We start from the raw sequence: 14,561 nt of genomic DNA on the forward strand, positions 1-14,561 counted from the left end.
AAAGGCATTTGATCGAAAAAGCAAAGCTGAGAAAATTGCATTCAAAGTTTTGCTTACTCTGCCACTTTTGTTTACCTATCACATGGAAAAATTTAATGCTTTAGCATGCAGCCCAGTCATTACTGAACACAATAACACCAAACTCACAGAAATCTGTTCATGTAAAGATTGTGAAAACTTCTGTATTGCGTTGGCCTTTGACAAAAAAAAAGCTCAAAAAGTCACCTGCTATTTTCTATGAATCTGCCACACATTCACAAAAGTCCTGGGCAGTAGTCCTGGGTTCTGTCAGGCTTGTGTTTCTTGGCCATCCTCTTCTTCACCTTTTCAGCGTTGGTGTGACTTTTATCAGACCTGCACAGCCTCTGCTTATCTTTCTCAAGGCTCCTACGAATGAGGCAGCTCCCAGGACTGTAACCAAGCTGTGCTGCAACAGCTCTGCTGGTTGCTGCCATTCCTTGGTTGAAGCGAGAAACTGCTTCTGCAACAGCTCTTTCAACAGCCAGCAAAGAGTCATGCGTGTTCTTGGAGCTTTGGCTCCAAATGACAGAGTGTAGGCACTCAATGGCGTTCTGTGTCATGCCATCTTTGCAGCGCTCCAAGAGGGCCTCGTCGCCCAGCCTTGCAAAGATTGGCTCAAGAGCAGTGCGAACGTGGCCTGGCAGAGGGTTTTTGTGTGGTGACGGCTCCACTTGGTTCGCCAAAGCACGATTGAAGGCACACCACGAATCAACCCCTTGAGGACAGCAACTGTGGTCTGGGGCTTCATCTGTCGAGGTCATGTGCAACAGCGTGGCATGCACTGCCTTTTTCATGCCTGCAACGTCGTGGCTGTGGCTCCGCAAGGCATACCCATAGTAGTTTGTAATTTTCTTTATCTTATCTTGGGTGAGGTTGCCCTTTCCGCCAAGAGATTCTCCTTGTGCCTTCTTCTTCTCCACCAAGTTGCGAAGAGCCGTCCCCATCCGCTTGTGGACATGGTTCAAGCAGTCTTTCTTTTCAATGGATATATATCCATACACTTCTCCTGAGGTCAATGCATGAAAGGTGCGGCTATCACCATCAGAAAGTATAGTTGTGTACCGCAACCCATTTTTTTCCAGAGACCTGTTGAACAAAATGATAGCTGCTTCAGTCTCCATCCGGCCGGCATTGCAGTCGATGTTTTTCATGCACTTGTGGTTCACAGCCCAGTCACCGTACCCATCATCACTGGGATCAGGTGCCCCTTGGCACCCACGACAGTACCTCGAGAGCACAACATGGTCCAGTACTAGGCCAGTGTATAGCTCTATGATGCAGCCTACTGCAATATTTGAATTGTGACCACGTGTCTTCCATGTGCCATCAAATATGACATCTACATTTCCTGGTGGATTCAGGAAGTTCTTGTACATGTCCTTCACCACTTTGACGCTTGCTGCTTCTGTAGCAGTAGCTACTGCCTGGCAAGCTTTCACCATGGTGTCCATATGCCCCCTGAAAGTCTTGTGGTGAAGTCCTCGGTGAGAGAGGTTCATGGTGGCACAAAAATCTGCTAGGGCAGTCGCTCCCTTGCCTATACTTTGAATTCCCTTCATTGCCCGCAAATTGACTTCAAAGGGCGTGATGTTGGATTTCCCGGGCACTCGTGGCGACGAGAAGTGCCGCTCGGCGAAATCGCAATTTGAGCATGTGAGCTCCAACTTCACTGCTAGGCCGTATTCTCTCTCACTGCACTTTGCGAGTTGGAGAGTGGTCATCCCACACTTGCTGCAGCTTGTGGACACAAACATCTTCTTTAGCACTGAGAGATCAACGATGATGTACTCTGTGCCGCGATCGTCATCTTCACTTGCTGTGCCGACGTTCATTAGCTCGAACTTGCGGGAAGTCGCGGACTGCTTCGCCAATGAAGTTTTAACGTTGTCTGCGTAATTTTCGCGCCCCGCGCACTCCGCCTCCGTGAAAAACACCGTGTCGAAGCGTTGAGCACGCGAGCTCGGTTCAGCCGCGTCCGTCGGCACCGAAGCGGCGTGCGGAAACGCCGAAGTCAACGTTAGGCTTAGGTCAGCCGGCTCGGCCGCTTCCGACGACACGGAATCCGAAGCGACTTGCAGCGTCTCAAAAGTTGGCATTTTCGACGGGCTTAGTCCAGGCGCATCCACCGGCACTGCACAGACTTGCGGTAACGAAGTTGACACTGATCGGCACTGTCCAGCCGCGTCCACAGGCGAAGCTAGCGTCGACGGGGTTTGTTCAGCCGCGTCCACCGGCGAAGCTGTTGTTGGCGAGCTCAGTCCTGCCGCATCCACCAAGGGCACAGCAGCTTGCGGCATCACCGAAGCTGTAGTTCTCGACGATGTAGCGCTGTTCTTATTCCATGCGCGTCTCTTTTTGCCGACTGCTTTTCGCGTGCTTGCTTTCAAGCGCGCGTCTCGCGCCATCGTGACACGCGGAGCAAAGCCACCAGGCACGCAAAAGCAAGAAATTCGTGGTTAAAAGAAGCGACCCAATAGCCAAAATATCTAGAAGAACGATAAAGAAAAAGGCAGAACGAAAAATACCAGGAAACAAAGAGGAGCTCGAAAAATGACGTGCGTCCAGGCGAAAGCAGACGACGTGAAGGAGTCGGACAACGCGGCCGCGGAAGGCGAAGCATACGTCACGGCCAATCAGAGGGCTGCGCCTCGAGGAGGCGCCCGGTTCACCCAATCAGCGGCTGTCTCGCGACGATTTCCCGCTTGAGAACGGGTGCCAATCCCTCCGCTGCACGAGGGTCTACAGCGTGCCGAGGGGCGCCAGAATGGAGAGCGGGAAACCAGCTTTCAAACGAGACCAAGATGGCGCCGATCGGTACGCGTCGCGCGGAGCTACGGCAGCTTGAAAATGAGGCAAATCTTCGCGCTTGGCGTTCAATTTCGGCTCACCGACGTTTATAAATTACCGTTTATTTTATACTTCGAGTAGGAATTGCGCCATAATATTTTGTAGAGGCATAGTTGGGACATTAAGGACTTCAAAAACGCAATTTTTGAAAATTGCCATTTTTGACCATTTTTCGCGATTTCAAGACCCGCGTCCCCCCTTAACCAGCATCGCTGAAAGCCTTGCAACCAACTTTAAACGAAAGCAATCGGCAGCTACTCAACCTGAGAATCGCTCACGGCAAATGGTTGCGGTTATCCCATATGTGCACCAGGTCGCGCATAATCTCAAAAAGGTTGTCAGCAGGGCAGGCGTTAGGTTGCTGTTCACTGCCAGAAATAAGTTAGGTAGCCTGTGCCATCAAGTCAATCGGGTAACCGAGAACAACAAAAGAAGTTGTAAAAAGCAGCACAGACGGAGGCTTGTTGGTGACTTTGTGACTGTGTGGTCTATAAGATTCCTCTTTCATGCAAGTGTTTTTATATCGATCAAACGGGGCAGTGCATCTATGACCGCATGCGCGAACACTCAAACGAAGTTCAAAAACGAGCTAAAGACAGTTATCACTGAATTGCAATGAATGCGGCTGCAAGCAGTCTTTTAAGGGGGGACACGGGTCTTTGGCACTGAAAAATCGCGAAAAAATCGAATTTTGGAAAATGCTATATTTGGAATCTACGTTCATTATTCTACTAATCTGCAAAGTTTCATATCTGCAACATATCTATTTCAACGGCAATATCATTTTTTGCATTAAAGGTAGCTTAATTTGAGTAGATGTAGAACCGAAAACGGTGCAATTTCAACGATGCGCAGCTTCCGCGCCATCGCTCCGCTCGCGGCCATGTTAGTATCATTTGAAAGAGCAGTTTTTCGTCTTCAATTTTCGCAGCTAGCGCTTCTCTCCAGTCACCGGTAACAGTAGAGAAACGCCGCGAAAAAATGATGAAATACCAGTCGCTATTGGCTGCTCAGGGCACGTGATGAAAAGCGGCTACGCGATTGGCTGAGAGCATCGTCTGCAGCTCGTCTCGATCGCTTACACGGACGCCATTTTGTCCTGCTGTCGGACGCGAAAATTACCGCGATGTCAACGAGAAAGTTTGTGTGCCGACATAAGTACGGCAAGAAAAGAAGGTCGTCACTGATTCAGAACATCAGAAGGGTGGCTGAAAGATCGAGAGGCACCGAGGGCGAACTGCAAATCGAAGATGAGCGACTGCAGGCATCGAGCGACGGAGCCGCCGAGCTGCGTACACCAGGATTAGGCTTAGCGGTCCCGTCAACGAGTGACCCTGACGTCGGCCGCGTTCGTCGCGATACAGTGCTCCGGACGCCTTCAGATATTGATGAAGGTAAAAAAAGAGCAGATGCCAAAGTTCGAGAGCTTGCATCGACTACAGCAACGCAAAGAAAATCGGACTTGTTGGCCGCGAGCGATTCCGGTGGCTGCCCGGCTGACGAGACCAGTTTCACCGTGGTGTGTTTAGAATTGGTGAACACGCTTCTTGAACACCTACAGTGCAAGATATGTAGCGGAAACGCGAAAATATGCCAAGAGGAGCGAGAATACGGCCTTGCCGTGAAACTGTCACTTGTTTGCCCCAACTGCGGTGATAAAGCTACGGTTTGGAGCTCGCCGCGCGTGAACGGTGATAAAAAAGTGAATCCGTTTACAATAAACATTCTGGCTGCGCGTGCCATGCAAGCTACTGGCAACAGACAAACGGCCCTCAACGATATTTTCGCCATCATGAACATTTCTCACCGCGGACTGCACACGAAAACGTGGCAAGCCTACCAAAAGACAAAGTTGATGCCCGCCGCGGCTCGTGCAGCCGAGCGACAAGAAAAGGAGAGCGCAGAAGCCGTACGGAAATTGTACAGCGAGCTTAGGCTGGACAATCCCGGTAACATCGCCGTGTCCTACGACGGGTCTTGGATGACCCGCGGGCATTCGTCCCACATCGGAGTCGGCGCGGTTATTGAACTTTTTTCGGGGCTCGTCTTGGACCACGTCGTACTAAGCAACTTTTGTGCTGGTTGCGAACGCGGACCACAAGCTCATGACCCTCTCTATGAAGAATGGAAGGCCACTCACGTATGCCAAAAAAATACGGACAAGAAATCTGGCGAAATGGAGGTTGAGGCTGGCCTTATTCTATTCAAGAGGTCTTGGGAGAAGCACCAGCTCAGATATACTACTGTTTTGTCAGATGGGGACAGCAGGACGTTCCTTGCCCTAAAGGAGGCTGAAGTGTATGGGTATATAGATATCCAAAAAGAGGAATGTGTCAACCATGTACAGAAGCGCATGGGGACAGCCCTCCGCAATCTGCTGGCAAAACACAAGGGCTCGAAACCACTAGGTGGAAAAGGGAGGTTGACTGGTGACCTTGTGAACAAACTCAGCTCGTACTATGGCTGGGCAATCAAGTCGCACAGTGATGACATTGAGGCTATGCAAAAGGCTGTGATGGCGACATATCACCACGTAACATCAAATGATAGTCTCGCCAATCACAGCCTTTGTCCCACTGGTCCCAATTCGTGGTGCCGGCAAAATGCTGCAAAAGCTAAAGAAGAGCCAGCACCAAAACATCGTTATAGCCTTCCTGATCATGTGGCCAAAGCTCTACTGCCTATCTACGAGCGGCTGTCTGATAAGAAGCTTCTTGAGCGGTGTGTGCGTGGCAAAACTCAGAATAGTAATGAGAGCCTGCACTCACTAATATGGGCACTCGCCCCAAAAGGGAAGCATGCATCTTTATTCGCCATTGAAGCAGCTGTGGCGGAAGCTGTAATGAACTTTAATGCAGGCCGTGAAAGAACCTCAGCTGGAATTTTGCATGAGCTTAGCATGAATCCTGGCCAGCGAAGCACTAAACGCATGAAAGAAAAGGATCGGCAGCGATCAGTCTCATCCGCACACAAACGTGCATCTGCAGACACTGTGCAACAAACACTAAAGAAGCGCCATAAAGGTGGCAGTGATCAAAGTGATTATGCCCCAGGAGCATATTAGTGCTTTAAGAGTGCAAATGTGTTTACATTTCTCCATTTTTTCTAAATAAAGCTTTCTTGTTTGTTTTTTTCACTTTACTCAAAATGCAAATTTTGGCCTCTCAGTGCATCCGTAAATGCGGTATCTCAGCTGCAATTGCAGATATCGTAATAATTCTTTTTGAAGTGCATAGCTGAATGAATGGAGCACACATTGATGCAAACCATTTTTAAGATTTCCTTTTGAAAAATATATTATATGGTGCATTTTCTCAGTGGGTAATTATCTGTTATGAGACACTCGTATTCAATGGGCTTTAAATATGGGACATAAATTCACAAACTAAAATCTGCTTGCATTATTGTGTCCCTTATGGTTTACTGAGTCCACAGACACGTATATAGAAAATTTTTAACGAGTGATTATTTTTTAATTACTTTCACGCATAATGCCAAATGATTTTTAATTATCTGACGAACTAAGCAAGCTAGAAGGAATGTAATTGCATTTTTGGAATCTGCAAAAGAAACTGAACAAGTTTGCCAAGTTTCACCAAGTTTCATAAAGAAATAAGCGAGTTGTATTTTGATGCAGCATCCCCCCTTAAAGATGCGACCTACCTGTCAAAATACCGCGATGACCGCACACATTTTATTTCCGAAGCTTTCCACATTCACGTTAGCGGCAAAGCATGTGTAAGCCTTTTTTCTATTTCTCTTCTTCCGAAAGAGATTGCCTTCCTATAGCATTTATTGCATTTTTCTCCCCTGCACATGCTGAATTCTGTTGATTTTGTGCCTTGAGATAGCGGCGGAGTATATATATGCGGACTGAAAGAATAAAGACACTTGGATGTAAGTCAGCAATGTTGACTGTGTCCCTCTCCTTGTCCTGTTGTTTAGCGCTGTTTTTACTGCTTTATGCGAAGCTTGCCGACATCCTTCTCCAAGGCATCCAGGTGCTCGACATAGTGCAGCAGAAGCTTCCTTGCGAAAACGAGCCACCAGAGGGACTGCCTCGTCTGCCGGACCTCCTGTGAGGACAATGTTGAGGTAGCCTGCCTTACCGCATCATCACTGCCGTTGTCATCGTCGCTATCTGATGCAAGCATGTTCGCGGCGATCAGCTTATCAGTTAGAAGCACTAGGTTTCCAAATCTATAGCCATGCGCTTTATTTTCATGGACAATGTCGTGCATTGCCAATGATCAGCTGGCGGATCAGCCATCTTCCGCATCGGTAGCGAGTCAAACGAGGCTGAAAAACCATGTGACAAGGAACGATTTCAACGCAACCAACAAAGACGAACACGAGCGATTAAGCTGTTTGCTAACTGCGCTGTACGAGGAGCCAGCAAGCAATCTGGGAGCAGAGCAGTTGGTGCGGCCCATTTGTGTTTCAGAGGGAGGCGCGGCCTAGAGCTATGAGCACAGCTTATTTGTGTTTGGAGGGGTGGAAGGGCGATGCGATGAGGGGTGGAAGGGCGAAGGGCGGAGCGTGGAGAAGGCTGGAAAATGAGCACGTGGCAGCCGTCGGGGCCATTGTTCAGCAGCTCGAATTTATCGTTTTCTTTTTTTTCTTTTCTTTTCAAGGATTTCACATTTAACTACCTTTCGGCACAGACACCCAGCAGCCAGACTTTATCTATACAGTCGACAATGGGGCATCGGGGCTTTGTAGCAAGTGGATTATTTTACCGAGGAAACATAGAAAAGTTGACGGTGCAGCAGCTTCTTTCTCATTGTTATAACTGATATATTGCTAAAACTGGTATCGTTATAAGTGGGTTCGACTGTATTAAGGAGATACCCTGTTTTCGTCAACATGCTATCTGAAGCAGGCATGCAGCAGTAACTGTATCATCATTGGAAAAATCGAGCAACAATATTTTGCCGAAATTGACAGCATTTGGGCGAGAATCAGTAACAAGTGAATGATGCTATACTCAAGTGCCTGACATATCAATTGACTTCAAATACTGCTCTCGGCAGCCTTCCCCAAATGCACCTGTGCATCTCTGGCAAGCTCATGGGTCAATGGAAACACAACCAAAATGAAACAAAGCCACTTACAGCCCGGCGCCCTCTGGGCACCTAGCACATCTGGGATCGCAGCACGGGGCCGACTGTGCAGGAAAACGCAGTGGGGCTTGCGACATCCAGATGGCTGGTTCTCCCAGTAACACGGGATTTGTGACCGGTTCTTCTGCAAGTACCAAAAGCAGAGAGGGGACACACACTGACCACTTGAATAGCATGACTTGAATAGCTAGGAACTATTGAAATACAATTTCATCAATTACCTCTCAGACAAATCATTCAGAACATCTTGTCATCAGTGAGATCAATCACATTTTACATGGGTGAATGGTATATTGAGGTCCCTAAAAGTTTGTTGAACTTGTAACAAATACAGTTAAGCCTCGATATAATGAAGTAGGTAAAATTGGCAATTTGCTTCGTTACAGTGAAACCTCGTTAAACCGTAGTTGGCCGGAGCTCACAAAAAGTATGTACTAAACGGTAGTACTGCTTAACCGAAATGGCATGAGTCCGCCCACTTACCTGTCAAAAACGGAACTCAGAGAGAGTGCGATGAAAGGGGAAAAAGACATGCAGTATTTATTCACTTCGCGCAACAAAAGTGTTACTTTCGATTGATGCCGTGGTGGCCTAGTAGTGACGACAGTGGCCTCAAACTTATTGAAGCTGCAAGCCAGCTTTTCAGCCAGACCCCTCTTTTCGGCAAACACTCACATGGCAGATTCCTTGTCGGCGTTGCATATTCTTCGTGCACGGGCGTGGTAGCATTGCAGAAGTCGTGGGTGCCTTTTTCATTGCGGGGTGCTGTTCCTGTCGCGACAATTGCATTCAAGAGGCTGATGAGGTTCGACTATTCGCCATCGTTGCCGAAGTGTCAACTAGCGACAGTGATGAGGACGATACGGAAAGCGACAGCACGGGCGATTCAGGCCCGGCAGTGGCAGAAGCTGCGCATTATGTCAGCCTCATGAATGCAATCGTCACAACGAGAACAGGGCGCGATAATGTAACTATTCCAAATGAAAAGTATTCCGAACTCCGGCACTCGGCAATGAAAAAGGCGCCTCTGGACTTCTGCAGCACTACTGCACACTTGCACGGAGAATACGTAACGCCAACGAGGAATCTGCCATGCAAGCGTTTGCCGAGAACAGGGGGCTGGCTGAAAAGGTGGCTCGCAGCTTCAGTTAGTTTGAGGCCGCCGTCATCGCAGCTAGGCCGCTGCGGCATCAAAAGAAAACGCTTTTGTTGCACGAAGTGAATAAATACTGCATGTTTTTTTTCCCCTTTCATCACACTCTCTGTGAGTTCCGCTTTCGACAGGTAAGTGGGCGATCTCATGCTAATTCAGTTAAGGGGGGACACGGCTCTTGGCGGCGAAAAAATCGCGAAAAAATCGATTTTTTGAAAAAAATTTTCGATATCTACAGCTAATATTCCTTTAATTCACAAAGTTTCGAATCTCAGGGAAGAGTATTTCGTCCGCAATATCAATTTATAACATCACTGTGAGCTGAATTCCGCGCAAAAACGACCCTTGTTATCGCGGCGCGTAGCTCTTTTTCTACGCGCGATCGCAGCCATCTTGGTCTCGTTGGAAAGAGGAGCCTTCCTTCTTTAATTTCCCGCCAAAAGTGACTCCGTCGGTACACCAGTGACGTTGAAATCCGGGGAGGAAAAAAAGCCTGAACGCGCGATCCGATTCGTTGACTAGCGCACGTGACCAAAAACGCGTGCTGTGGTTGGCTGCGCTAGGTTCCCATTGTCTGCTCCACTCCGCAGGCGACGCGACTGCGCGTCTCGTAGGTTTGTTGGCACATGCCCAACGATGTCCGATCCACCGGGAAAGTTCGCCACGTGGCTCAAGTTCGGCATAAAAAAGAAACGATCAGCTTCTCTTTCAAAAGCGCTCCATGCCTTCTGAAAGCATCGAGAGTAGCTCGCCACCAACCGCAAATGATGCCGAAACCGCGGACGATGCCGAAGTAGGCCTAGCCAGCTCACAAATGAGTGAAATCGTTACGGACAGCGGCCGCGTTTGGCGTGACACTGCAATGTTGCAGCGTGCGGATTTGTTGCAGAGGGAGATGAATGCTCAAAAAAACTTCGTTCTTGCGTCAACGTCAGCAACAAAGCGGGTGCTGGATTTGCTCACTCGCGCCGACGGCGTTGCAGCCGCGCCAGTCGACGCCGAGGCAGGCTTCGCTATCCTCAGTAGAACTCCGTTAACACACTGATGTTTGTCAAGTGCAAGGTGTGCGGCGGCAGCGTCGCAGGAGGCAAAAGCGAACGGTAATCTGGCCTCGCCATAAAGATCGTTATCACGTGCGCATGTTGCGGCGATGTCGTGTCGGGGTGGAGCTCGACCCGCGTGAACAACAACCTTGCCGCGCGCGCGATGCAAAGCCACTTTCACTGCAAAATAATGCAAAATTATTTCTGTACCTTTGATTAAAAGTGAATGTAATCCTTTTTTTCACATTTTCTCAAAACACCGACTTTTCACTTGTACACAATGTAGGGTCAGATTTTGGAATTTATGCTTTAAAAATTTTCAATTCTGCTTTAGATCAGACAATAGGGTAGCCACAATTCGAACAGTAAAGATTGAATTGCTATGAAATTACTAATATTTGATATATCAAAATAGTATTCCTACCATTATGTTCCGTATGTTTTCTAGTACCCAGGCATGTGCCAATACGAATTTCGTAGCGCATTTTCCCCCCCTATTGTTTCTGCAAATTATGAACAATGAATTTTATCTTCAGAACTAAATGGCCTATTGAAAAAATAATTAGATATTTGAAATCAGCACAAAAGTCTTAACAAGAATGGCAAGTTTCATGAATATTGATGGAAAACATCATGAACATTATTTGAATTACAGTGTCCCCCCTTTAAGAAGCGAAAGTTTCATTCTTGCCTGGTTGGACCCTTTATCATCCTTGATCAATTTAGTATTCAAGCATTTGCCGTAATCACCATGAACATGTCCTGAAATGTTTTTTCTCGTTTTCTCAAAGCGACATTTTTGATGGTAGTGTAGTTTTGGAGTAACGATATCTCTGGTTCTACTCATCTTATTGCAATAATTCTTTTTTCGTCAGAAAGGTGGTCAAATTGGGAGTGCAGTAGGCCTAAAATGTGAACAAATATCATTACAGAAATTTTGAAAAAGTAATAGTTTCTCCAGGGTTTCACTAATGCCTTCTGCTCACAAAAGTTTGACTTGCTGTAACTTTGGCATAAATCACTTTAGAACATTCATTCTTGTAGCACTGCAACCTCTGATCATTCAACATCATTTTGATGCACCAGTCTCCTTCATTAACAGCCAGCATTGTAGAGAGAACTTGCCTCCAAATTAGTCCATACAAAAACCATGAATTGCTTATATTTATAAAAGTACTTGTTGCATGGGAAAACCAATTGAATATTTGAAATCAGCATGTCAAAATACATAAGTGATGGAAGTTTTATCAAATTGTGGCCACAAATAAAAAAAGAAAATTTAAGTTGGGTGTCACCCCTTAAACAGTTCGACCGTTTAATACGTACTTTTTCCGAGCTCCAGCCAACTGCAGTTTAACAAGCTTCACTGTATTGGCATTTCGTTCACAACAACCTCTTGCATGGCCCTTGAATCAAAGCTTAGCTTTGTAACGCCCACCGACGCGCAACGCAGGGACTCTAAGATAGGCGCTCTCGGCCGGCACCTTGGTGCCGGCTGTAAAAGACAACGAAAATAAAGTTGGGTGGCATGCGCTTAATACACAAGCAAGGCACATGCGGTTCAGTACTGGAAGCCTGCTAGGCGGGTCCTCTTGTTCTGGCGCTCCGCTGCGATCCCTTGGTTCCCAACAACTTCTTTAGTAGGCGTACACTGATTTACGTACCAGTGCAAATGTAAATTGCATTTCTAATGCTTATCCGTGTATTTCTGTGTATATTCTGATACTTATCGTGCATTTCTAATGCTCATCCATACAGGCATCCTTTCACCCAAACTGAAGCTAGAATCAAAGGTACATCGGTCCTGTCACTTTCCATTTGTGTTAAATTGTTGCAGCTTCAAACACCCCATAAATTGACAAGATGCAGTTAGATTATTCACAATAAAATGAGATTAAAATTTACATTCTGGGATTTCACGTGCTAAAGACCATGATCGACTTATGAGACATGTTGTCGTGGTGGAATCTGGATTAATTTTGACCACCTGGAGTAGTTCATCATATGGTGTACTTAAATCTAAGTACACAAGCATTTTTACATTTCACTCTGCTCGAAATTCAGTCACCGCAACTGGGATTAAACCATGACCTTGAGCTCAGTAGTGCAGTGCCGTAGCCTCCAGGGTACCACGGCACATAACAAAATATGATCACGGTAAGTCCTAACCATAAACAATTCTAAGAGCAGCTACAGTTTACACGGTCAGCTAACACATTACACTCTATGAAAACTGAGTCGAGAATTTTGGCAACTATGTCTCAAGCAGGTAAGTATTACATTTTGCTGTACAAACTTCTATACCAGCTGTACCAAATTTTAATGCAAACACAGTTCAGTTTTTATTTAATGCGTTATCCATCGCAACTCAGTGCCCTTGTTTCACAGTTCCTTCAAGCTCAGGCTTTGTTAATCCAGATTACGTGATAAAGAAAATTTTTTGTCCTCAGCCATGTGTGCAGAGATAGCAAGATAAAAATAAAGGTAGCACTAGCGCACAATCTAGTAGTTACAACAGTGCACCGCCTTCTTCATCCTTACCCTGCTTTCCATGTGCCTAAACTTGCACGACTTCTTCATGCAATTGCCTTCCTTCCAGGCTGGACACACCGTTTCTGTGCCCAGAGCTGCTTCGCAGTGCCGGAAGGGACAGTCATCCCCCTACAACAACACAAAGCAATTAATCTCAAGTCCATGAAAAGGTTTCTAGAAACAAGCTACAGCTGTTCCTTTTAACAACCACCAATGCGTACTTATAGGATACAATTATCAGACCCCTTTGATGAATCCTCATTAGAAAGCCTTACCAGGTGTAACTGAGTTTCTTACAAAACAGACCATGCCACTAGTTCAGCTTTTAAGCACAAAACATACGTTGATCTTGTCACAAGTGACTGTGCACATACACCAAGTTTAAGCATTATTAAAATTGTGGAATTATGCCATTGTGTATCCACAAAGCAACTTCACAAACTCAACCTCACTGCCAGGTTGACACCAGCCTTTATATTGTTTGCTTCAATAAAAATTTCTGTTGATAGAACTCCATTGTGTCTCTTTTCTGTACTTCCCAGCATATTATGCTGTTCTGAAGATGGCCCAGCCGCAAGTCTCCAAACTTGCAATTCTAGCACATGACCGTTAATCTTATGTGTGAGTTAAGCTCATCATCATCACAGCCACGACAGGATTCCTGACTTGAGCGACAATCATGCAATCATGAAGCTGCAGTGCAATCATGCTACACATGTTTAATCGAGAGAACCACAGCTACAATATTAGACACAATATGGCTAAGCAAAAGGCATTACTAACTTGGGAAGCAGCGTTTTATGCACAGGATAAATGCTGACGCAACTACGGTCCACTATTGACACCCAAGAACATTCATGTCACTTGAACTTTGAACTCTGCTGCTGACCAATACCATGGTAAAGCAAAATTTCACAAATTTTTTTGAAGACTTTCGAACAACCCAAACAAATTCATTAAGTGAAACAGCAAAGAAACCAAAATACATGACTGGTAGAACATTGCATGCTTAACACAGTATGTGGGTTGGGCTCCAAGCGACAGCAAGTTGTTTCTAGCCCCACTTTCACTTTCCTTTGCCTCATCACTTCTACATTTTCATGAATGCAACAACCAACTTCCCATTCGTGGTTCCTTGGCTTCATATAATTGTGACTAACAAAAATAGGGCCGCTCTGGTCATTCATGCTTATAAGAGAGGTTTCTGAAACATGTAAGTTGTATGGACAATAATTTCATTTCAACCTCAGCGTACTGGTCTAAACATTCTTCTGGGCACAGTTATAGAGGTGCACTCCTTGATTCTTGACTGCGCATTTGGGCTGCAATAAAACTTTACTCAAGGTTTTCTTAGCCAAGAAATTTCTGTGAGAATTGGGAATTGCCTACCAGAAGTGCAACATAAGGCAACAGCACAACAGCGTGGACTTGTTCATAGAGCAATGTCCATCGAGGAAAGGGCTCGATTTTTTTCATTCGAACTCCTGCTACAAAATTGGCCACTAGCAAGGGAAACCATGGGCCACATTCTTTAATGATCACTTTCAGAATGCGCTCACTGGATATGTCAGCAGATATGGTGCACACTGCACTAATAGGGTGTTATGTTTCACATACTTCATGCGTAAGTATCCTCTAAAGTGATTGACTAAGAATATGGCACTACTAGTACTGAAAATTGCCATGCTTGCAGAGTTATGGAGCCACAAAAGCTTGCCAATTATCATAATTTTAAGCTCTCCTAAATCTGCACTGGCAAAGGCTGCTATACTGATGGACAACCTTTTTTTGGCTATGAAGCAAAGGCTACAAAACCAAAGTGCTGCTCTTTTACCACTGCTG

The 14,561-nt window shown here is 46.1% G+C and overlaps 1 protein-coding gene across 4 annotated transcripts in view; it reads right to left on the reverse strand.

Moving 5' to 3' along the window:
• LOC135896946 (zinc finger CCCH domain-containing protein 11A-like) overlaps nucleotides 1–14,561 on the reverse strand; it is a 92,418-nt gene that overhangs the window by 65,764 nt on the left and 12,093 nt on the right. For all 4 annotated transcript variants that reach the window (XM_065425490.2, XM_065425492.2, XM_065425491.2 and 1 more), the window contains exons 4-5: nucleotides 12,729–12,848; nucleotides 7,983–8,115 (exon numbers count right to left, since the gene is read on the reverse strand). In XM_065425490.2, the coding sequence (XP_065281562.1) occupies nucleotides 7,983–8,115; nucleotides 12,729–12,848 (253 nt within the window). The remainder of the gene's footprint in view (nucleotides 1–7,982; nucleotides 8,116–12,728; nucleotides 12,849–14,561) is intronic.

This window comes from Dermacentor albipictus, chromosome 3 (assembly GCF_038994185.2).
Source record: "Dermacentor albipictus isolate Rhodes 1998 colony chromosome 3, USDA_Dalb.pri_finalv2, whole genome shotgun sequence".
Classification (NCBI taxonomy): Eukaryota; Metazoa; Arthropoda; class Arachnida; order Ixodida; family Ixodidae; genus Dermacentor; species Dermacentor albipictus.